This window comes from Lampris incognitus, chromosome 1 (assembly GCF_029633865.1).
Source record: "Lampris incognitus isolate fLamInc1 chromosome 1, fLamInc1.hap2, whole genome shotgun sequence".
Taxonomy (NCBI): Eukaryota; Metazoa; Chordata; class Actinopteri; order Lampriformes; family Lampridae; genus Lampris; species Lampris incognitus.
Window position 1 is genome coordinate 118,672,708 of NC_079211.1, and position 25,812 is coordinate 118,698,519.

At 41.2% G+C, this 25,812-nt stretch overlaps 1 protein-coding gene across 1 annotated transcript in view; it reads left to right on the forward strand.

The window, feature by feature from the left end:
* LOC130111890 (netrin receptor UNC5C-like) overlaps positions 1-25,812 on the forward strand; it is a 375,592-nt gene that overhangs the window by 187,145 nt on the left and 162,635 nt on the right. Inside the window, exon 3 of the mRNA XM_056279187.1 lies at positions 10,260-10,403. Coding sequence (XP_056135162.1) covers positions 10,260-10,403 — 144 coding nt within the window. The remainder of the gene's footprint in view (positions 1-10,259; positions 10,404-25,812) is intronic.

The window sequence follows — 25,812 nt, forward strand, 5'->3', positions numbered from 1 at the left end:
TTACGCTCAAACTTGTGCCTCAAAAGCACATAGAAACAAAGAGACAGATAGCGAGGAAAGGTGCGATTGTGTATTTTGTTGTGTAATGTATGAGCTAAGATAACCGTAACACTGAGCAAGGAGAAACTGCTCAGCTCTATGGAGTCGTTCAAGTTAAGAACAGACACAGACGTTCCACTATGTCATACCAAATTAGACGGTTGACACCAAAGTCAGTGTTATTAACACTTTTTTTTCGATGTTCAAACAGCAAGATGAGTCTGTGGACGGATCTCATTAAAAACAAATCCAGTACATTATAACTTATTTCATTAGTTTGATTAATTTCACATGGATTATTTAGTTGCCCACTGTTCCGCTGCTCATTATCGGGGCGGTGATCCATCATTGAAAACATGTTTTCAGGAACAGATAATCGTGGTGGAAGAAAAAAATAGATAAACATTTCTTTAAATTTGATTTTTTTTCTCCCTTTTTCTTCCCAATTGCACCCGGCCAATTACCCCACTCTTCCGAGCCATCCCGGTCGCTGCTCCACCCCCTCTGCCGGTCCAGGGAGGCTGCAGACTACCACGTCTCCTCCAATACATGTGGCGTTGTCAGCCACTTCTTTTCACCTGACAGTGAGGAGTTTCACCAGGGGGATGTAGTGCATGGGAGGAGCACACTATTCCCCCCAGCCCCCCCCCACCGAATAGGTGCCCCAACCGACCAGAGGAGGCGCTAGTGCAGCGACCAGGACACATACCCCGTCAGGCTTCTCACCCGCAGACATGGCTGATTGTGTCTGTAGGGATGCCAGACAAAGCCGGAGGAAACATGGGGATTTGAACCGGTGATCCCCGTGTTGGTAGGCAATGAAATAGACCGCCACACTGTCCGGATGCCCCTTTAAATTTGATTTAAAAAATGTTTTATTTAAAATGTTGCCCTGACACAGTGCTCTATCCCAAGTATCGATCTCGTAAATTGGACATGGTTAACTTTGTGGCAGTACTGTTAACATCAGAACGAGATTTTTCCCATCAGAAAAAGTCTTCATATGACAAGTGATATCAAGGGTATAGCGTTTCCTCATAGCTCTCAGATACGATCATGACGGCTTAATATTGATTGATAATGTAATCAGTAATCTCCTCCACATTGTCATCCTCACATTAAGATCAAACCATCGGTGTGCATCAAATACAGGGGATAAACTAATCAAATTGAGCATGCTATGACATCTAAATTGGCTTGTTTTGACAGCTAATTGTCCTACAATCGGTTTGTAATGTTAGATTTGTTTCTGGGGCCGATTACATTTTCATAGCCATAATGAGGTGAGTCATTTGTTGAAAATAAACCTTGGCTCTCAGCATTTCAACATACACCAATAGCAGCACAGTGATGCTCATGACACCTTGAGGTGCCTGAAAGCTTCTGCATCATTTCATGATGAGATATGCATGATGACAGATGATTAATAATTGTGTTTGAATCTTAAAGGATGATTGCATTTTATTGGTTTTAGAACCCGGGTCTTATTTCTGCAGTTTTTTGCCGGTGTGCATATCGGCTATGATAATTTTACTCCCTGGCGTCATTGGGTAGACCTCGGACACTGCTGGACACAGATTTACAATGCTGTCTTACTGGGCTATGCAATACAATCATCGACATGTTTCAACAAGTCCGATTTAACCCAGTTATCTAAACCACATATTTTGAAGTGCAAATGAAATGAAAGTTAAAAGTTGTGACTCAAAAATGTGCAATATCATCAATAATGGACGATTTCATTCTTGAGCGCTTTCTTGTTTCCACCATCTTATTTAGCATAGACAATAGGTCTCAGCGACTAACTTTCTAGCTAGAAGTTATAGATAATGAGTAATAATGTGCACAGCCTAACTGAGGCACTAGGGGTTGTTTTTGTTGTTGAAAGGACAGGTTGGATTGTGGTCTATGGCTCAGTAAGATGCAGTTGTAAAGCTGTCTCCAGCAGTTGTCGTATGTCTGAGATCTCCACAATGAAGCCATGAGTAAAATGGTATAACCGATATGCAGCTATAGACTTTCAAATACTTGCCAATGCAGTGCATTTTGCATTGAAATTCTCTCACTTTCTGACTTCACCTCGGCAGTTGACAAGTAAACTTGAAACATTAATACTCAAAGACTACGACAAATCATATGCGGAGATTTGCAAGGCTGTCTGATTGATAGAAATGTTTGCTAACATATATGCTTGTCTTGATCCTCATCCTCCATTTTCCATCTTCTTCTTTCCATCCACTTCCCTGAGCTGACAGGAGTGGTTTGGTTCACGTGATGTGTGCTCTCACACAATGGTGACCCAAAAACTAAACTCCACCCTTTGTCATAACAGAATGATAGGAAGACCCCGAGCATTATGTCTTGGGGAAAGGAAAAAAGGAAAGACTTTGAGATATGTTTAAGCCTCAGGCAACACATTCTTATTAACTCTCTGCCCAGCAACAATGGCATAATGAGGATTCCATAAGAAAATATTAACAACTATCGGGGCTCCAGTGATTTCAGCAGCTGCAGATCCAGTGACACCTGTCTATATGTATTTCATCTCACGTTTGTCTCTTTACTTTTTTTGCTTGACAGGTACACTCTATTTACATGACATATCAGGGATGCAACCAAAAAAGAAATGATTTTTTTATGATTTGTTACTGTCAAAAGTTTGTGTCTTTTGTGAGTTATTGTTTGTGAATTTCCACCCCTTACTTTTTTGTCCCTGGTTGACATGTAAACATTTCAGATGTCAGAGAAAGTAAACATAAACAGCATATTTCTTACCAAAAAAAAAAAAAAGTCCCCTATGTCACCGCTCAGCAATCAAATGCATGTAAACATAATTAAACATAGGAGAAACCTTTAACTTGTAGTACATATACATATATGTACATATATACATACACACATATGCATATACATATATACATGTATGTATGTATGTATGTATGTATGTATGTATGTATGTATGTATGTATGTATGTATGTATGTGTGTATGTGTGTGTGTATGTATGTGTGTGTGTATGTATGTATGTGTGTGTATGTGTGTATGTATGTATGTGTGTGTATATAAATATATATATATACATATATATATATATATATACATACACACATATATATATGCACACAATATTCAACTTTTTTTTACACTAACTCCATTTCATTTTTATAAAAAAAATGCTGTTGTGGTTACCGTATGACTCTAATTAAATTAAATAAAAGAAAAAAGTTGTCAAACAGTGTTCTTAAGTAACAATAAAAAAATCCCTAAGTGTGTTCACTATATTTATTCGAAAGTGCTTTTTGCTTGTATCCAACTATATCTTTGTTACCTTGCAAGTCATTTTAGTAAACTATAGTTCCTGAAGACACACACACACAAACACACACACACTCTCTCTCTAAGAAATATATTCTATATATAAGCAAAAAGTTATCAAAATGGGGCCTCTTTGACTTAAGTGTGTAAACAAGTGAAGTTGGTGTCTTCTACTGTTTTACTCCAGAGAACTGGAGTTTCGCTCTTGTGTGTGAGCTGGTGTCAGACTGGATTGTCTTTGCAGCTACTTCTCCACTGAGGAATAAAACCCATTTCATCATTACAGCCATTGATTTTCCCTGCTGTGAAACCAACTCGACTCTCCCCTGACACTCACTCTACCACACTGTATGTGTCCTTCGCTTTACTTTGTTTTTCCTGCTTTACCTCCACTCTTGTGTTCTTTTTTGCCGCACAGTGAGCTCCCTTTCAGTCAACACGTTTGTCACTCACCAGTAAGTCTCTGCCAAAGTTGTCAGAGCTTACAACTATTCCACACCATTCGCACAAAACATCTCTGCAGTTTAATTGTTGTTAAAAGTGTAACAAAACCCCTACACTATTTTAGTGAGTTTGCTGACACCTACAGGTTAAAAAAAACCCTAAAGCGGGGGTCTCAAACTCAAATTACCTGCGTGCCACTTGACAGGTGGCCTTATGGAGGAGGGTGGGTGCAATAGGGATGAAGAAAAACTGTTCGACTATATAGTCTTTACATGATTTTTTATTATTATTTCACATTTCTTTCAGAGTTTTCACATGACTAGGTAACTATGTATTTAGTGTAGCCTGGCCTAGGCCTACATGTTTAGCCTACATCTTACCAGAAACCTGGCACTTCTTCTGCTGGCACAGTGAGGCACATTTGCTTTCAAGGACTGGGCAGTGGACACCCTGAGGACAGCCTGAAGATGTTCATTGGTCAGTCTGGATCTATGCTTTGATTTATTAAAGTTCATAGTTGAGAACAGTTTCTCACACAGATAAGTGCTCCCCAAAATATACATGACCTGACTGAACAGTTTGGACAACTGTGGGAATGTTTTGGGAAGCACTCTGAGAAACTGTCCAAGCATCTCCTGCTTTCCTTGTGCCTCTGAACTTTGCCTTGAGCTCAGTTTTGCACTGCAAGTCTATGAGTGCCATCTGGAATGTGCTTGGAGCACTGTGCACACCAAAAGAGAAGGCGTCTGCCGAAAACTGCAAATTGGTGCTGTGAGTGTTAAAATCAGAAAAGCAATGCTCAAACTCCTGCTGCAGATTGTCAATGGCAGTCACATACTCATCAGCATTGACTCTGGCACCATCATCAATAATTGACTGGCATGTTGGGAAGTGGACTTATCTTTTCTCTGTGAGCTGTGTTTTCTATAATCTGAGTTTCACAGAGAAGGATTTCACACTATCAAATGCTACAGTGGCAAGCTGGCCTGGCCCCTGCAGTTTAAATTAAGAGTGCTAAGTGCCTGTGTGATATCAACGAAGAAAGTTAAATCCATGAGCCATTTGGGACCATCAAGCTAAGGGACATGCAGCCTGTAGCTTATAGCCATTCTTTCATGAATTCTCTGATCACCTCTCTCAATTCAAAAAACCTTTCCAGGACACTGCCCCTGCTCAACCAGCACACTTATGTGAAATACGACACATCTCCATATGTTGCATCTATTTCCTCCAGAAACACACAAAACTGACAGTGTTGTAAACCTCTTTATCTGATGTAATTAATGCATTTCACCACAACAGTCATAATACTGTCAAATGTCAAGCATTTGCTGCAGCGTGCCTGCTGGTGAATGATGCAGTGCAATGCAATTGCAGGATCTACACTCTCTTCCGCCAGCTTTCTTTGAATCAGTGCTATAAGCCCATTTTTTCTTCCCATCATTGACAGGGCACCATCAGTGGTGATTCCAGCCAATTTATTCCAGGGTAGACCAGCACCCTCAATTGCATTGCACAGCACCTGCACTATATCTTTGACTGTAGTCTTTCCCTGCACTGGATATAAAGTTAGCAGTCCTTCTGTTAACTCAAAACAGTCATTGATACCTCTTACAAATATAGGGAGCTGAGCATCGTCATTTACGTCTGTGCTTTCATCAAGTGCCAAAGAGTAGTGCATGAAATTGTTTGTTTTAGTGCAAAACTAAAGTCTGTAAATGTCACCTGACAACTTGCTGATCTGTTCTGCCATTATATTTGGGTTGAGACTGACGTTTCCGAATAAAGATGCCTTCTCCAGGCAAACGATATTCGCTACTTGCAGCATGCAGTCTCTCAGAAACTGTCCCTCTGTAAATGGCTTGCCAGCCTTTGCCATTGCCTTGCTTACCACATAGCTAGCTAGCTTCGACAGCTGCATTACAGTCTTGTTTGGCTTTGTGTAAAAGGTTCTGTTGACAGGACAGACTTTTTTAAAAGTATGCTGCTTTTCTCTCCCTCTCCCTCTCCTCGCCTTTGAACCGATCAACCAATCACACTCCTCTGCATGTTTAGTAGTGTAATGTCGCTTGAGATTGAAATCCTTCAGAATGTAAACTTTTTCCTTGCAAATTGGACAGATTGTGGACACATTCAATTCAGTGAAGAAGTAGTCATATGTCCATTTCTCCTGGAGCTGTCGGTGCGCCTGGTCAACTTTTCGTTTGGCTTTTGAAAGTGGCATTTTTACAAAACATCTGCAAACAGTGACAACAATTTACATTAGCAAGCTCACATGAGATATTGGGTTTATGCACTAGTGTTGCCTGGCTATAGTGTGTGTGTGGGTGTGTGTGTGTGTGTGTGTGAGTGAGAGAGAGAGAGAGAGAGAGAGAGAGTGAGAGTGAGAGTGCTGTAAACCTGACATTAGGCTACGTCATCTGCAACTGGCCTCACAACTAATCTTAACTGAGTACTTAGTACTAGAAACACAGAAACATTTAACAAAATTAAGTAAACAAAAACCAAAGAACACCAAAGTAGTATGCAAGATGAATACATGGTCCAGATCTCTTAATAAATCTAAAACATAGCGCGGACCACACAAAACTGCCTCGCAGGCCGGATGTTGCCTGCAGGTCGGTAGTTTGAGACCCCTGCTCTAAAGGTTAAAAACATTCTAGACTGTCTTGGTAATCTGTGATGTAAGCATAGTAGGATAAACACAGCTGGAGGCAATAATTAATTATGGGTCTGTTTGATTTAACTGTGCCAAAGAACCAGCATTGACAGTACTATTGATATTTGTTAGTACTGGCTATAAGTGGTGATAGTTATGTGGGCACACCAAAATCAAACGGACCCATTATTGTTATTGACTGCAGCTGTGTTTATCCTGCTATGCTAACATCACAGAGTACAAAGATAGTCTAGTATGTTTTTAATCTTTAGATGGTTTTTAAACTGGCTGTTAACAAACTCACCAAAAATAGTCAAAGGTTTAGTTAGTCTTAAAGTCTCTCATGTAACACAATGCTGAAATTCATACCAGGTGCACACAACTCACGAGTCCACAGCGGTCTTGCAATCCGGTTGTGTGTTGTTCTGCTTCAGTCCTACTTTTTGCCTGAAGAGCAAGTATGGTTGCCTGTATTGCGTGTCTTGTGCACTTACTTTCTTTCTGCTGACTCCTTGGTGTGAATTCGGCCTTTTTATACCATCTTCTTTTTCCCCTTCTTTCAGAACCTTACCAACCACACTGATTTGGCCCCTTACTCACCCTTGAAAACTTCACTACCTCTGTGAACCCAGCATTACTAAATCTTCCTTCTACATATGTTGTCATTATTGCTCTTGTGTGATATAGAAAGGGATTATTGGGTTTGCAGCTCTGATTCTGAATTTACATCATGTGAAAGTAAAAGACAAATAGCCATTTAATAGTGGTTTTGCTCTTGCACAACCTTGCCCGCTCCCTCCTAGTGTGTCACAAAATACCATTATCCAACTCACCTACTGTGAGCATGAGTGCATTTGGAGTAACTGTCTCACATTATTTGATTAAGTGTTGGTTCTTTCACTTTAATTGCCTCACTATCCATGTTCCTCCAATGGTAACATGCCATTTAGCCTCTTTAATCCTTTGCCGGTTTGTTAACTCACCATAACTGCCCTCCTTCTTCTTGCTGTAGCGGTTTCTGCTTCAGTGCTGTGTTTCTTGCTGGATTTAAGAATCACTTTAACTGCCATTTATGTCCTCCTCCGATTTGCTTTCAGCACCACTCCTTAATTTTTAGCCCTGAAGTTACAACAGCCCCCTAAGAACTGTTTTTGCAGTTTACTTTTGAGCTGTCTTGGCTTACCTCTCTTTCCCCCTCACTGGCTATTGCCCCTTGCTGCACCAGCAGTGCCTTGCACAGTAGCATTTACCTGCTCACTGACTCTAAACTCTCACTTCCACATTTGCTGTAAGATCCATGCTATAGAGATTGCCCCATAACAACATGCTGAAGAGATCTTCCTTGATATGGTATTTCTATGTCCCGTCTCCAATGCATTCTCATCCTGTGGCATCATACATGGACACTATTGACAAAGTATTGCTATAATGACGGGGAAGGCACCCTTCGGCATCTGTACAGACCTGTGCCGGGGGTTCAATAGATTCCAAAGTGAAACCTCCACCCTGAGTTTCAAATCTTTATGACATATAGGTTATGTAGTGGAGGCTAGGTTGTGGTTAAGTTTAAGGTTAAAGTGAAGTAGTGGTTAACTCACCTTGTCTCATGCAGACAACGAAGGATACATTCTGCTTCAATATATCAACGCTTTGTCAACAGCAACAATGTTTGACACCTTGGGATGAGAATGGGCTTGTCCCTTCAAACAGATCTTGCACTTTTTTTACTCCAAAATGGTTCTCCCCATCATTAATCACCCCCACTAGAATTTACTACTTCCACTACTTTTTGACTTCATGGATTCTTCTTTCATTCCTTTTCTATCTATTATTATCCTGTAGTCTAGCACCTACTGGCTTGCTCTTTTTTTTGACCCCCTTTTTTCTCCCCAATTGTATCCAGCCAATTACCCCACTCATCTGAGCTGTCCCAGTCGCGGCTCCACCCCCTCTGCTGATCCGAGGAGGCTGCAGACTACCACATGCCTCCTCCGATACATGTGGAGTCGCCAGCCGCTTCTTTTCACCTGACAGTGAGGAGTTTCATCAGGGGGACATAGCGCATGGGAGGATCACACTATTCTCCCCAGTTCCCCCTCCCCCCTGAACAGATGCCCCAACCGACCAGAGGAGGCACTAGTGCTGTGACCAGGACACAAACCCACATCTGGCTTCCCACCCGCAGACACGGCCAATTGGGTCTGTAGGGATGCCCGACCAAGCCGGCAGTAACACGGGGGACTGGCTTGCTCTTAAGCCTGGGGTAGACTACATGACTTTATAATTGTATCAACTGAAAATTCAAGGCACCACACACTTAACAATTGAAATTTGCAGATTTCTAATCTTTCCATTCTTAGAAGCACATCACACACTTAACGCTTCTGGTCGTCGACCAACTCACACTACATGCGCATATTGAGATTTGCCTAGAGTTGAACTGAAAAAAAAAATCACACGTTCAAAAGAATTGTAACCTTTCCAATTGGCTGAAAGCTTGATCGGGAGGTGAGAGATTTACATCCTAACACCGTGCACACTACGAGGTAATGTGTGCTGTCTGTCTATGGCAGCTTGCTTTATTTTGCACAGACCGGTGCAGTCATTCCAGGATCTTAAAAAGCAGTAGTCATGGCCAAAATTGGGGTTATAATCAGCTTTTAAATCATCTGGTGTTTTCCTGGCTTTAGACCTATTGAGCTTTCTGCTTGCTTGCTTGCTATAAATGTCTGTATTTCTCTAGCAGCAGCAGCTGGTTGCATTGATTTGATTAGTTGATCTCTATGGATGGGGTTACTTGGTCATTGTAACACTGCCGTACCTGAAATGAGCTGTCAAAAACTGTTTTTTTATCTCCTTTATTTCACCCTTGTGCCCCACTAAGACTTACCTTGCTTCTTCTGTATCAACTCTTCTTTCCCTCTGTTTCACCTTTTATCCTCCTCCTCCCCCTTTCCCAGTCATCCTCTCTGTTGTGACTTAATGTGCCTCATCCACCATGAGCTCCACCTCCAGTTTCAAGCTTTCTCTTTCTTTCGCTTGCCCATATCTCCCTCCTAATCTTAGTTTAACCCTCTTTTCCTTTGCAAAGGTCACTTCTTGTTCCCTCTTCCCTACTTCTGTTTTCTTCATTATTTCCCCTCTCACACATCTTCTCATTTTCTTTGCCTCTCGCTGATCTCTTCTTATAATACACTCAGTTGCACCGTTTTCTCCCTGACACCATCTATATTCCCGTCCTCTCTTCATTCATTGCAACTCTCTTTTCTGTTTCCCTCTCTCTTCCTTGCAGCACTACCAGTGCCATGCAGGGATTTAAGCCTCACACTTATTCTTTCCACAGTTCTGTATTCAAACACCAGGGAAAAGAAGGGAATGGAGAGTGGAGAGAGGTAATTGGTAGAAGAAAAAGATCAACAACCTTACTAAGATTATATTAAATGGAACATAAAGCGGTTCAGTAAATGACCTAGGCTCTTTTTCTTTTTTTTCCTCACTGGGCCTCAGGTTCAAATCCCGCCTCATGATGTGACTCCGCTTACTGCCATTTATCAAGATTGTCATTGTAAATCAAACAATGTCAGAAAAATGTTGCAATAAAGCACAACATACAAGCTACAAGAATGGCCATATGTGCATGCTGCACACATTTGTACACACACACACACACACACACACACACACACACGCACACACACACACACACACACACACACACACACACACACACACACACACACACACACACACACACACACACACACACTCATATAACGCTTGACTCCTCTCTCTCCTTCCCTCAGGTCTGGTTGTGAGAGAGGCCAGTATAGAGATTACTCGGCAGCAAGTGGAGGAGTTGTTTGGTCCAGAAGATTATTGGTGTCAGTGTGTGGCCTGGAGCTCCGCTGGAACCACTAAGAGCCGCAAGGCCCACGTCCGCATTGCATGTGAGTATTAACAAGACAGCTCAACACGCATCCAGAAAGCATGGGTCAGAGACACATACATACATACACACATGTCCATCTGTGAGTTATGCACATACATTAAAATGGTTGAAGATGCATATATACAAAGCTCACCTTCAGGCTATCCCCCTCTTTTCAAGCTGCTTCTCCATTTAAAACCCAGAGGGGAGCAATTTAAAGACAAGTTGAATGATACCGCTTTAACAGTTGTGATCGGTTATTTATTTATTTGTTTGTTTTGGCTGGTTGGGTTTCTGACCAGACATGCAAAATAATTGTGCTGTTTTAATGTTATAGCATGCATCTATGCAACTGACATTTTCTGATAAAGTCCAAATGAATATGACACTGGCACCAATACCACAGTTCGCTCACTTATTCTCAGAAACTACAATCATATAGACTCATTGGGAGCAAACTTGCACTAGTTTCTGTTAAGTCTCCGAGAGTCTATGTTTGGCTGACAGTGGCGGCTACTACAGTTAGCCATGAAAGATACAGTGCATTCTCCATGGCAAGCTTTTTCTTCCACACACATGGACACATAAGGATACATGTCAGCAAACACGCACACACACACACACACACACACACACACACACACACACACACACACACACACACACACACACACACACACACAATGTCAGCATGTCCACCCTGCTGTGTGTGGTGTCATGCAGAGAGAGCTTTACAAAAAGGCCAGCAGAGTTCAGAAGAAGAAAAGGGCTGACAGAGAGAAAAGAAAGTAGGCTTAGAGACAAAAGCTAGAGGCTTTCGCACTAGCCTTTGATGTGTGATTTGTACAACACACAAACATACACACATGCACAAAGGTAAGCATGTGCATGCATGGAAAATAAGTCTGCATATTGCATAGCGGGGGGGGGTTGCACAGACTTTAAAATAAAGAAGTGATTGTATTATGTGTGCCAAAAACAAAAGTGCACAGTAACACAGTGCAAATAAACTCATGATTTAAATAATAGTCAGATATGCATACATGACTACATACACACACACACACACACACACACACACACACACACACACACACACACACACACACACACAATGATTTACAGAAATTGGAAAACTCATATTCCTCTGCTGCCATGAAATGAACTACATGTAGTTTGTATGTTGCCTGCTAAACTCAGCACCTCCATGCAGCCTTTCACAAAGTAGAAATTACATTTGGTAAGGACCGTTTTCCCTCTTTACCACTGTACATTTTATAGTACCTCTTTACCTATTAGACAGGTACATAGTTGAGCATTTTCTCTCCTATTTTTGCTTGTTTTCTATTTTTAATTTATTTTTGTATTTTTTGTGACCTCTTTCACTGTGGCCATTAGCCACATAGTCCGTGCAGGGGCTTAACATTGAGTATTTTTTTTTGGTTTGCTCAGAGTCAACTTTCCGTATGGGTTAACGACTGGTTAATTGAGTGTTCTTGAATCCGCAACATTAGTCTGCCATCAGCTGTTCCTTGTCACGGTCCTGTGAATAATTAGATAGGACAATACAGAGTCAATTTACAAGGTCACTGAAAGAGTGCATACCAGTCCAGACCAGACCAGACTGGACCAGTCCGGACCAGACCAGCCCAGTCCAGACCAGACCCAATATCACTCAGACATGACACCACGTAGGCCTGTTTTAACATAGTGATCCTGTTAGAAGATAATTTAGGAATGCCATTGTGTCACCACTTTATTAGGTAGAGGAAATAAATTGAAATATACGTGGAGATCATTTCTCCTCAAGTTCCGTACCAACTATCTAACAAAGGTGTTTAGATGTGTGCTACAAAGTTGTCTTTGTTCTTTCATCAAGAGCCTCATATCACAGCATAGATAACCCCTCCCAAGTCTCTTTCAGTGACCTGAAAATTGAACCCACAACAGTATTTTTCTATCATTGCTAAGGCCAGTTAAGCCATATATGACAACTGGGACTTGTCTGAGTGCTCAGGCCAATCATCAAATCAAGGACGAATGTCAATCACAAAGCAAAACGACCTACTTAGTTTACCGAGCTTACTCTATAGTTCTGGTTGAGTGAACTCAACAACTGGCCAGTTGGAAGCACTTTTAAAGCTCATCTGAAAGGTATGCAGAAGAAACCACAGACGTCCACATATAATAGTATTGCTCTAGCAGACATCACTTTAGCAGACATGTAGCCTTCAAAGCTTTTTTTTTCCAAGTTGATCTTTTCTGCAATGGTGTCTTGACTTGACTTCTAGTGGTTTTATTTGTCCACAAATATATTTTGCATCTTCACTTCACTGCAGCTTTTTTTTCTTTCCATTTTACATATTTATAAGACAGCAAATAAATGAATAAAAGCTAGATGACTATACCTAATGTAATGACCTCTAAAATCTACTGTACATACTTTATGGTACTTCATTTACCAGCATGCTTTGTGTCTTAAACATTTCCTATGTTCTTATAAGTTTCTAAACATGTAAACCAATGGAATGTATTTGCTCTTTGTATTTTTATTTGAATTTTGTTATTAGCCAATCATGTGGCGAAATCACGAGGTTCGCAACGGTCGATCTCCTCACGGAGAGGGAGGAGTACGCCCATTTCACGCCGCGGCCATCTTGGGTTTAAAAAAAACCAAGCGGTGGGAACTTAGCCACACCCCCTTCTTACATCATTGAAAACACTGCTGGAAGCAACATGTCGTACTGCTGTGTACCATCCTGCAACTCCTATCAAAGAAGGGAAAGCGATAAATCCTTGACGTTTCACCGCTTCCTCAAACGCCTGCACACCCGTAAGGCATGGGTGGTGAAAATTAAGAGGGATACAGGGCCACATTTTCAGGTAACTACCAATACCTTCACCTTTACCTAGCTAGCTGGCTGGATAGCTAGCTAGCTAGCTCCCTAGCAACGTTGTTAGCTAGCTTTCTGGTCTAACTACAACCATAACAGTTAACATGTTGCTGACAGTAACGTCAGATATCATTTGTCATTATAGATCACAGACAACACCTGGGTGTGCTCAAAGCCCGTCACCGAGGACTGTTTTCGCAAGACGTTTCTTGGGCTGACAAAACTGAAACCTGTAACTCTACCGACCATTTTCCCATGGTCAAATCAACCTACGCCGAGGAGGTAGCTAAGTTTACTAACTTTACTAGCAGACAGACATCACGGTAGGTCATGTAGAGCTATAATAACATTAGCTGGATGTTGTCATGAAAATGATTTTAGGATGTTGATGAAATGAAACATAATACCTGCCATTAATAGCTTGTATTTTTAGGGTTCTTGTTCATGGTGGTCAACCTGCTGGGGAGGTGACACCCGTGTCAGCAGATGAGTGAGTAACGTTTACAGTTGTGCACTCATGTTTAAAACTAAATTCCACATTAAGATGCCATATGGCAAAATGTTTACTCCTCCTGCTATTATTGCAACAGACATTATGTACATGTAGGCCTACTGTATGCATTGGCTGCAGAGGTTGCATGTACATTTAACATTACTGTATGCATTGAGCTGCAGAGGTTGCACCATGTACAGCCAGTTAAATAATATTGGGGTGACCAGTTTCACTGTGACTAAAACATTAGAAGGGAGACAGAAGTTTGACTTTGAAAAATGTTTGCTCCTGTTTGTTGTCGCATTGGTGACTTAATAGCGGAAGAAGATGAAGAGGAACATGAAGAGGAACATGAGGGAGATAGGTGAGTTGTTACTGTCAGTACAATACAATTTTTCAAACATGTAGATTACTGCATTGTATAATATGTATATATATGTATGTATATGTGTGTGTGTGTGTGTGTGTGTGTATATATATTCACTAATCTTTCAGTAGTGGATAGCTCTGTTCTGACACATCATCTTGATAACAGGAAAATGTGTGGATTTATATTGCTTCCCACATATGACATATCCTCATGTGTCCAGTGAGGTTTGGGCGACTCTATCTGATCATGACTACGACGTGAAGCCCCTTTCTGTGGAAGACCAGCTTGACGCAGTAAAGAAACTCATCGCTTTCCTGGAGGACGAAAATAAAAAGCTGAAAAGTGAGCGTTTTGGTCTAGAACGCTTCCAGTGTGTGCCCAATCTGATCAGGTTTTACACTGGTTTTAAGCATTACCAACCCTCAAAGCACTCTTCCTAGCTTTACAGCCTACTGCAGAGTCCATGGTGCGATGGACTCAAATGCAAAGGAACAGCCATAACCTAGAACACATTTCTGTGTCTGGCTTCCATGCAGAGCATTTATCGCTGATTGATCAGTTTTTCCTGTTCTTGTGCCGTGTGAGGCAGGGCTTTTTTGCTCCGGATTTATCTGTACGATTCAATGTGTCGCCAGCCACAGTCAGCAGGAACTGTACGACGTGGGCCAACTATTTGCTCTTTATGTTAGGGACCCTCCAATATGGCCTAGTAGAGCAGCAGTAGACGAGCTAATGCCACCAGTATTCAGGGAATTCTACCCAAACACAAGAGTGATACTAGACTGCACAGAGATCCGCATCGAGACAGCTCGTTCGAAGGTTTTGAATACCATGACGTACTCCCATTATAAAAGTAACACTACACTGAAATCCGTAATTGGGATCACTCCCTCAGGGTCAGTTAGCCTGGTAAGTAATCTATACACAGGATGTATTTCTGATAAGGAGATAACTAAGAGGTCAGGTGTTCTGGACCTCTTAGAGTGAGGTGATGAGGTCATGGCCGATAAGGGCTTCCTTATCAAAGACATGCTCGATGAAATAGATGTAAAACTTGTCATCCCTGCATTTTTAGGCCCAAGTGGACAGTTTAGCTGTGATGAGCTCACAGACACAGAGTATTGCTGGCTTGAGAATACACGTCGAACGGTCAATAAGACGCATAAAGGAGTACCACATTTTTGATGGAGTCATACCCCTTTCACTAAGTGGAACAGTCAACCAACTGTGGACGGTGTGTGCTCTCCTAACAAATTTTCAGGGACCACTGTTTTAAACCTTTGTTAAATTCAGCTGACAAGAAAATAGTGCACACAAAACTTAGATAGATTGAAACATATTTAACTTCATTTCAGTACAGTCCCATTTTTTAGCCCACACCTTGAGATGAGCTATCACTGTCTTAGTTTAGTAAACAATTGATGATTTGAGTTGGTAGCGAGTTCCAGTTTATTGCTACAACAGAATGACAGTTGACCGAACACATTTTAGTTTAAAATGAACCAACAGTTTTGTTAAAGTTAAAGGATAAAGAATGAAAATATTGTAGATGGGACAATCTAATGTATAAATATTGAATGTACAGTATAAAAATGAATGTATCTTATTTTTTATTTTATTGTGATTAAACAGCTTCTTTGAATACAGCCCTGTGTGTGTGTGTCTGTCCTCACTGGCACAGGAGAGGCAGAAAGTGCTCGGAAAAAGAAAAGATCCAGCTTAGTTTTCATATTCTCCCACTCCTCCTATCCAATTGCTATATCCTTTTAGCAGTGCAACCCTTGGGATCCGACGCCCCTTCTCTGCCCATTTTTCGATGTCATTTGTGGTAAATGACGGTAGGTGCTCGGGGTTGGTAGTTCAAACCATGTTTGCTGCTGGCCCCGGCTGCATTGATTTCCGATTGAGTAAGAAGGGGGCGTGGCTAAATTCTCACCACTTGTTTTTTTTAATCCAAGATGGCCGCGGCGTGAAATGGGTGTGTTAGGCAGCCCGAGCGAGTACGACGAAGAGAGGGTCATTTTTCTGCTGCTCCGTCTAAGTACCCGTTTCGCGGAGACTTTATACACAGCCCGTGTACTAGGCCCGCATTTGAGGTCAGGAGTGTTGCGATTGGCCCGCGGTCGTATGCTTGCTGGTGGGGTTTGTTTTAGTATGCCGATTATTTTGTTTATGCCCCATAGCTAGTGTCGCCGCTAGCTAGCTAAGTGGATTTAGCATCCAGTGCTAGTGTGTTAGCCGACTAGAGTTGTGGAGGCTAGCCAGAAGTCATCGGGCTGCGCTGGACGGTGATCTAACTAGGGGAGCCGCTCTGCTCCATTCCTGGGACCTGTCTACTGTCCAAAGAGGACTTGCTTCATCTGCTCTCCGGCGCTGGGCCCACCGGAGGACCACTATCTTCGCCAGGGTTGTTTGAACATTGCAACCTGTGGCGGCCATCTTGCGGGTGGAGGCTGCTACCGGGGAGCCGACACCTGCCAGCTGCTAGGCTAGCAATACGCCTTCCATCCTCTGGACTGTACACAGCCTCCCGGTCGAGGGAGCGATGGGTTGTGAGTAACCCGAAAATTTAATGTATACTGACACACACACACACACACACACACACACACACACACACACACACACACACACACACACAAACACACGCACACGTTTATCTCGTCGCCTGGGCATCGTAGCGGTGGCTGCCTTGCCCTCCACTCAGAGAGCTGCTTTATGTGCACCAACGGGCCCCAACGGAAAGCGCTGGGTATTTTTGTGTTTTTTGATACTTTCTTCCTGTTTATTGTGACCGGTTGTCACACCCTGTGTCATTTCAATTAATGTTTATTTAATCAACAATACTACACTCGTGTGGTACTCTCTCTCCCTCTCATTATTATCAAATAAATCCTATTATTATTAATTGTATTTCGGGTGTATTGGCAGCTCATTTTCCGCTTACGCAAAGCCTAGGTTACTTTTAGAGTGCTGATAATAAGCTTGTACAGTAATTCAGTACACAGCAGGGTTATAAGATCTCCTTTAACCACATGTTTGTTTAATTCTGGGAAGATACACCATTCACTAGCCTTAGGTAAGTGTATTTAAACAGTGGAGGCACCGCGCTACTAAATTGATTATTATCTTGGTTAATTATTTCTATTATCAATTATCACTAATATTGTCATTAGTGGCACTAGCCTACTAGTACACAGGAGGTTCAGCCAGCTCACCATTCCACCGCTGAGAACTCAGGATCCTGTTGCGCTATTGATTTGTATTGTAACACTTTAGCAACTGGTAGCATTAGGCTTTTGTCTTGTTTAAATGTGCTTGGCGTTGCCCGCCAGTGAAAAAGGGGTTACACTAAGGTTAGCATTGCAGGACAACATGAATGAAGACGATACCTATCCCAAAATGCATGTGCATTTTAACTACGTCACAACTATTTGGAGTGTGCAAGTTTAATTTGAAAATTTGCTCCGACTTTTTTTTTTTTTTGGAGCTTGGACTCCCTGTTTGCTTGGGTTATTGTGCAATACCGGCAAGTCCATCTCATCTCAAACTATGGAGTTTCCTACCTGCTTCCAATCTTAAGAGTATGTACTCCCAAATCCAACTTGCAAAGCATGCACTCCTTCAGAACAAGAGTTAGTACTTGGATTACTTGGTACTGAGAAATGCCCAGGGTTCCATAGTTTCCCATTTTTGACTTCCTCTAGTATAATGTGGAGCCATACAGCTCTTCTTTCAGGATCGCTTTTGGGACATGGCAGGGGAACAAACCAGAGATTATGGTTTTTACATTTATTGTGGGTGCCCTCACAGGGTACCGATGGAAACTGTCGATTCCGCTGTGGCGACCCCTGGGATACAGGGAACAAGCCGAAAGAAGAAGAAGAAGACTAAGCAGAGGTCCATGAATACTGGGATGGCATCCAGCGCTTTACCTGTGCCCCCGTCCATAGGGTTAGTGGTTGTGTCAGGAAGGGCATCCGACGTAAAATTTTGCCAGATCATTATGCGGATTGACAAGACCGCCATCGGTGTTGTGCCCTCACAGGGTACCGATGGAAACTGTCGATTCTGCTGTGGCGACCCCTGGGAAACAGGGAACAAGCCGAAAGAAGAAGAAGAAGAAGAAGTGGGTGCAACCAACTACACAGCAACTCTTCTGCAGAACTTTGTTAATCTAATGCCGTTTGGAGACAGCCAATTTAGAGCATTTCGACAGTTTAGGTACTGGATCCATGCAAGGGTGCATGATTTTTTTTTAAATTTTTTTGCTCCAAGAGGGTTGTGGTGACGTCTACTTTGGGTGACACATTGCTGGTCTGATGTATTCCAAAGGAAAGGGGTTAAGTAAATAAACCCTTTACAACCTGCTGACTTCTTTTTGGCTCTGGGGAAAGAAAAGAGGCCTGCACGTTGGGATCAGAGGGCATTTGTCAGGACCCCTGCCTGAACTCACTCTCTTTCTCTCTCTCTCGCTCTCTCTCTCTCCTCACCTGCAACTAGTCACTCCCTGTTACTTATACCCTGCAGTCTGTTTGTTATTTGCCAGATTGTACCAGTGTATTCCGTACCTGTGTCGTTCAAGCCTTAACCCGTGTTCTGCTTATCCGTTTCAGAAATCTGCCCATTTTTTGACCACGTTATTGCCTGCTGTCTCGAGCTCTGTTGGTGTTTGACCCCTGCTTGTTATCTGCTTACAATATTGCCTGTCTCGGACTCAGTTTCTTTTTTTTTTTGGATTTCGTACCCTGCCATTTTAGTGTGTACTTGTTTCTCTGTTTTCTGTTTTGCTGCTGGATTTTTTATTTATTTTTTTGGTAATGGTCTACAAGACTTTTCTGCTGTTTTGATCTGGGAAGAACCAGCGTTTCCTTTTCTATTCTTCAGTTTTTAGTCTGCGCTTCAGTCCATTAACCCCTGCCTGAGAGCATGACACAATACATTAGCCTGTATGAGGGCTGATAGACAAGGCGGAGCAAGCTCATGTAACATTTTAAAAGTAAGCTGTTGCATTTTAAAGTCTGATTTATCATACGCAGAGAGCCAATGGAGGGAGGCAAGGAGAGTTGTACAGTAATAGTTAAATGTTATAGTTTTGATCAAGATTCTAGCAGCACTAATCTGTACCTGTTACTACGTGCACATAATAAAGAAGTATAAAGTTAGATGACATCCAGTTTCTAACTACAGACAAGCATCCATCTAAATCCTTAACAGGAATTGATTTGACTTTATTGGTGCAATCAACTGATTGCTGTCTGGATAGCAATACAAATTAATTTTGTAATAACCGCAATTAATTTTGCCATGAGTTAGAATACATATAGAAATGACAAATGGCCAGGAACTGAACCATGAGGAACACCGAAGTTCAATGCAGAGTAATCATAATCGTTAAATCATCACATAATCATTAAAGACAAATTGTCTTCTCTCAAATACATAGGAGTTTAATAAAGAAAGAGCCAGTCCAGAGATATGTATAATTCTCAAGGCAATCTTAGTGTATGCCATAGTCTATAGTGTCAAAGGCTGAAGATCAAATAGCATTAAAACTGTGGCCAAGTCAGAATCCATTGCAAACAGATGATCAACTTGATGAACAGCTTTTGTGGAGGTACTTTGAACAGATGAACAGCTTTTGTGGAGGTACTTTCAGGAGAGTGAAAAGATCTAAAAACAGATTGAAATTATTCAAAAAGATTGCTGTAGGCTATAAAAGCAACAAATTATTTAGCCATGATATTTTCAAGGATTTTTGAAAACAAATGTTGGAAATCGGTCTAGAGTTGTTGATACACTTGAGTCAACGTTAGGGGTTTTTGATATTGGTTAAATCTAACAGATTAGGGACAAGGGCAATAGAAAGTGGCAGGTTAATAATACACAGTATTGGTACTCCCAGACTGACTTTTTTTTTAAAAGCATCATTATATGTGTATATATATATATATATATATAAGATAGATGTAGGAAAAAACACTAATTCATAGCAGTACAAGCCTATTTCATGTGTCACGTACTCATCAGCTGCCAAGTTGGCTATATCGCTCTTCATTTGTTGAGCACTTTTATCAACACCATTGACAGTTTCTGGAAAAAAAATTATATCAAGCAGACAGGAGGCGGATTTAGCAGCTGTCATTAACTTTGACAACATTTCAAGTGGGAGAGTGAATCGCAAATTGTTGGAGAACAAATTTGGTCTGAGAAATACCAAATGACCTCTTAAGGGTCTGTGGATTTGAGGTTGCATTAGAGTAAATAGGGAGTGCTTATTGCATTTCTTTTTCACTGAATCTTGCTAACGAAATCTAAGAAGTTGTGGGTCGACTTGGGGAGGGTATTTCTTCTTAGTAACTTATGTTATGTTATAAAAAGATCGGTATTTTTGTATTCTTACTGCATCCTATTTATTGGGTAGTATGTACGACAGATATTTTGAGTATATTCATCACCTTTTCCAGTAGCTTCAGTGGTGTGTGAGGATGTTTATCTGTCAATGGGGAGTTAGTCAAACAGTCATAAATATTCCTTTAAGCTCTGCTAAACCTCTGTTACATTCTCTGATGGCTTAGCACCTGCTTGAGGCTCAATGAAACCTTGTAATGTGCTGCTTTCCTTCTGTGTTAGGGGGGGATATGTGGTGAGAGACATGCATTCGAGTATATGTATGCACTAATTTGGGGTAAACACACACACCAAATCACATAGAACAGGAGGTTACACTTTGGACAGTGATTTAGTGTCCTGGCGATATAGCTGACACTGCAACTCAAACACGGGGGTAGGCCTGGGTTGGGTGTTTTCATCACTTTGTGTGTCCGAATGACTATCTGCACATCTGTCCATCACATCATAAATGAAAATAGAAAATATCTATTTTCCCACCCATCTTGGTTGCCTCAAACAGATCGTCATGTTAAACAAGTTCTCCACAGGTAAATCCTGCGAAGCAATCACAGTCCAAGTTCACTGTCTGTGCCCCATTCACTTCTACAGTGCATGACATATCCACAACACTGAACACTGGACACAATGGTTCATTTATTTAGATTCATGAAACGAATAACTAGTATCTTCAAATTAAATTGTGTGAGTACTCTGTTTCTTTTTGAAAAATTATACATTTTGATTCCCGGTGGAATTTCATTAGCCACCAAATAAGCCTGCAATATTATCACACAGTCACTGAACCAAACTAAAATCCTATTGCCTTGGGAAATATTATAATTTCCAACCAATCCGTTTTCTTCATAATCTTATCAATATATTAAGCATCTATCTACCAATCGTTCGATCTATCTATCTATCTGTTTATTTGCCTGTGTGTTTGTCTGTCCGTCTGTCTATATCCCCCCTTTTTTATATATATTTTCGATGTACAGATATGGAAAAGAAAACCTTTCATTTCCATTGCTGTTTCTTTTTTTCTTTCTTTTTGTCTCCCCTGCTCCTTTTCCCTTTATTTCTTATTCCTTATCCTATCTGTTACAATGGTGATCCCCCCCATAATCAGATGTTATTATACCCCCTCTCTTTTTACTTCAAATTGACCCAACCTCCTGACCTCCCCTCCTTTCTGCTCCTATTTGTGTCCACTGGTGTGATTAAAATGCTTCCTGGCAGCCAGAGCTTGCTGAGCAAAGTCTGTTTTTCACCACAACTGCGCCGAGCAAGAGCAATTCAGCTTTTCTCTCCTCCCCTCCCCTCTTTCTTCCTGCTTTTTATCTCTCCCTTTTGTTTTTCTTTCAATTACCTATGTGCTATATCCTTCCTCCTTTTCCTCTTCCTCTTTATACTGTGTTCCCCTCTCATATATACTCTCTCTCCCTCACTGTCTCTTGTTCTCTGGCATCTTCAGACTTATCTAAGAATTGTAGATGGGGAAGGTAAATAAATAGGCGTTTTGCAGTTGGATAATGGCAGTCCATGTCCAGGCTGTAAAAGCAGCTGAACACATGCAGACACACACACACATGCACATGTACGCATGCACACATGCATGCACACACACACACACACACACACACACACGTCTTCAGAGATCTTAATTGTATGGGTGATTTGTCAGTCTCCTGAAGCAGGGCACTTTAACTTTGAGTTATGGATGGTGTAGCTTCGTTAATTCAAATGCTGATAAAGCAGGTGACACACTCATGCTACACACACTCACGAACACACATACACATGGTCATGAGCAGCTCTTAAGGCATATTAACAGGTATATCTAGTACATATAGTACGCACGCACACACACACACACCCACACACACAGAGTGTTAGTCATGCTCTTTGGCCCTCCCCATCAGGTCAAGCCTTTCTCATTCAATGGATTAGCAATATGTCAAGGTCACATACACATACACATAAACATACACGTACCCTTCAGACGATGGCAATTTGTTCTGCCACCTTCCACTGGCGCGTGTGCATGCATAACAATCAGGGGTGCAGACATGCAGGGACAGCGCGACCCAGACAGTCAGCTCTGTTGGAGCTTTATAACGTCTTGAAGTTTCTGAGTTATTCCTGCTTTCTTTGTGAATCTGTTATCCCTGTGATTTTACATATTTCTAAGACGCATTATCTGAAATAATCATCACTTTGTTTTAGATGAGAACCTATATAGAAACCCAGGCTAGTAAAAATTGAACGGGTAACAGTAAGCATGTAATTTGGGTCATTGGGGGTATCTCCCATCTGATGCTGATGATGTAACAGTTTAGGACCATCACATATCTGGTAGGCCCGGCAGCAAGTTCTGTTGTTGCGAAGATATCCCCTTTTATATGTCTTGATCAGGACTATACTCATCTTTACACACTCATTCCCTAACACCTAGTTTACAACATAACACCAAATATATATATATATATATATATATAAACTCTGTTAAAAGAAACACTCAATGGTAGGGAAAGTGCTCAACAAAAAAGGAGCAAAATAATCCAGTGAGTCAAGTAAATTATTTTATGAGACAGTACAAGCCTGTATATGCCATAAGCAGTCATCGGCTGTCAAATATCAAATATATATATATATATATATATATATATAGCATTGTTTTTTCTTTTCCCTGAACCGTCAATAGTGTTGATAAAAGTGCCCAACAAATGAGGAGCTGAATATCGGAATACCTCAGCCAGATAAGGGTTAAGATTTAGTTTTGGGGGACGGCTGGACAAGTCAATTACAATAAGGGAGTTGTTTGTTTTCTTCTGTTTTACGTTGGTTTATTTTGTATCACTGTGGGATAGATAGTCACTTTGCCACCTGGGGATGAACATTGGTTCCACCCTCCGCTCTCAAATATATCTCATTGTTTGATTTATTTGATTTAATTTTATTTTACTAACTATAAATATTATTAATTAATAATCTACTATTCTATTTAATCATGTCTTGGGTGTATTGGCTGCTCATTGTAGCTGGTTAAGAGTGCTGGTTCAGTGTGCCTAGTAATATAGAACACCACTGGTGCATTACACTTTTTATTAGAGTCATCACAGGCTTGATCAGCAATTGCGCACACACCTATAGAGGTAATAGGTATCAATTACCAGTGTTAGAATATTTCTAACTTAAATTCTGGGGAAATACATAATATACTAGCTTAATTGTGGGTATATTATTTTCGCAGTGGAGGCACCATGCTACTTAATGTGTAAAATTGTCATTCTAGTTTTTCTTGTTATACTTCAGTCATATGTAATAGTTACCTAGTCTTATGATAACACTAGCCTAGTGACATTTCGGGGTAAACAGTAATTTCAGCCATCTCACCATCAGCCGCTGAGAACCTAGGATCCTGTTTTGTTTAATATAATATGTATATAATAGAAGTGTGACTCCTGTGTCCCTTATAACACCAGGTAAAAAGGGGTTACATGTTTGATATATATATATATATATATATATATATATATATACTTTTTTTTTCACCTAAGATGTTACCTGATATGGTGATTAGACTTTTCTTACAACAGTAGTTACAAGGACAAAGTCAGAATAAAATGTAGAGGCTGTAAAAGTGTGTGTGTGTGTGTGTGTGTGCGTGTGTGACATCTCCACCCCTGTGAACAATCCAGTTTTCCCCTAGATGTCAAGGACAAAGGTATAGTTAACCTGGTAGGAGTCACCCATCTATCCGTTATCCAAGCTGTTTATCCTGCTCTCAGGGGCGCAGGGATGCTGGAGCCTATCCCAGCAGTCAGTATGGTAGGAGTCATATTTGACCAAATCTCAAGTAATTTTCAGAATAAAAGTAAAGGAAATTTGTACATCTATATCTACTCAGCCACATTACATAATTTACTACTATGGCTATTTTGACTGATTCTAAGCTCTCCTTATCTCTTGCTATTCCCCAGTTGTTTAGAGACCAATCATTTAATTTATTTATCAACAATTATGCCACAGCATCGGCCACTATTGCCTCTCATCCTTTACTAGCAGCAGAATGCAGTGCATTAGACCATTCTGACAGTCTACAGCTATTTCCTACAGAGAAATTGGCATCTGCGCAAATCCGTTTATTTACTGAAGGCTGTATTTCATCCCCCCATCGCCTCAAAAAGTGTTGCATAATGATGTGACAAAGACAACGTGTTAAATAATTCGACTGGTAGGAGTTTTTAATAAAGAAAGTTAGCAGTTTCTATAGCAACAGCCCTGAGTGTATTTTTCTTTCTTCGGATATACTGGCTTTGTGGGCAGTACAAAGAACAGACAGATTGAAGTGATGTTCTCTTAAACTATTTTAACTTGGGAACAAAACGAGAATTGTCTTTTCTAAACCGGGCTCCTAACGTTAAAATAGTACGCCTACTCCCGCCATTTTAGGACCTACTATAAGTAGAAATGTGATCCATATTAAGTCTAAACCCATTGTTTTTGAAACCACAATCCAGACTGACAACTGTGTCCCATCTGCGGTATCAGGTGATGAAGCTGCTCGTGCAAAAGTTGGAAGACCCCGTCTGATGCGCCGGACTGATCACAGGTTGCGAGTCGCTGAAATGACAGGGCAGAGAGCTAAGTGAATGGACCGATAGCGGTGGAAAGAGACGCTCTTAAGTCGCTTCGAGAAAATGACTGACTGCCTATGCCTGCATAATCACGGGGAAAATTACTGCAACACTCAAGGTCACGGTCTCTTCATTTCCTCACTCGCGGATTGAGTACTGCAGGAGCTTCTACTGGCATTTAAGGATTTACAACTTCCCAATCATCAAACAAGTTAAACTAGTTGATATATATATATATATATATATATATATATATTATATAGTTTCTACTCACACACGCACGCAAGCATGCACATACCCAGATTAATGAAATTAACTTCCCAGATTAGCATGCGGTTCTAGTTGAGTGCCATGAGCAGTGCTGAAAATGAGTCGCCACCTAATCAAGCGTAAAAGATTTATGATCAAGTAATGTCTTGAATCGTATTATGGTTTCGAAACGATGGCAACCACGATAAGTGTAAAAAGTTTTCTTCGGCATCCGGTTAGTGTAGCGGTCTATTCCATTGTCTACCAACACGGGAATCGCCAGTTCGAATCCCCGTGTTACCTCCAGTTTGGTCGGGCATCCCTACAGACACAGTTGGCCGTGTCTGCGGGTGGGAAGCCGGATGTGGGTATGTTGCAGTAGCTGCAGTAGC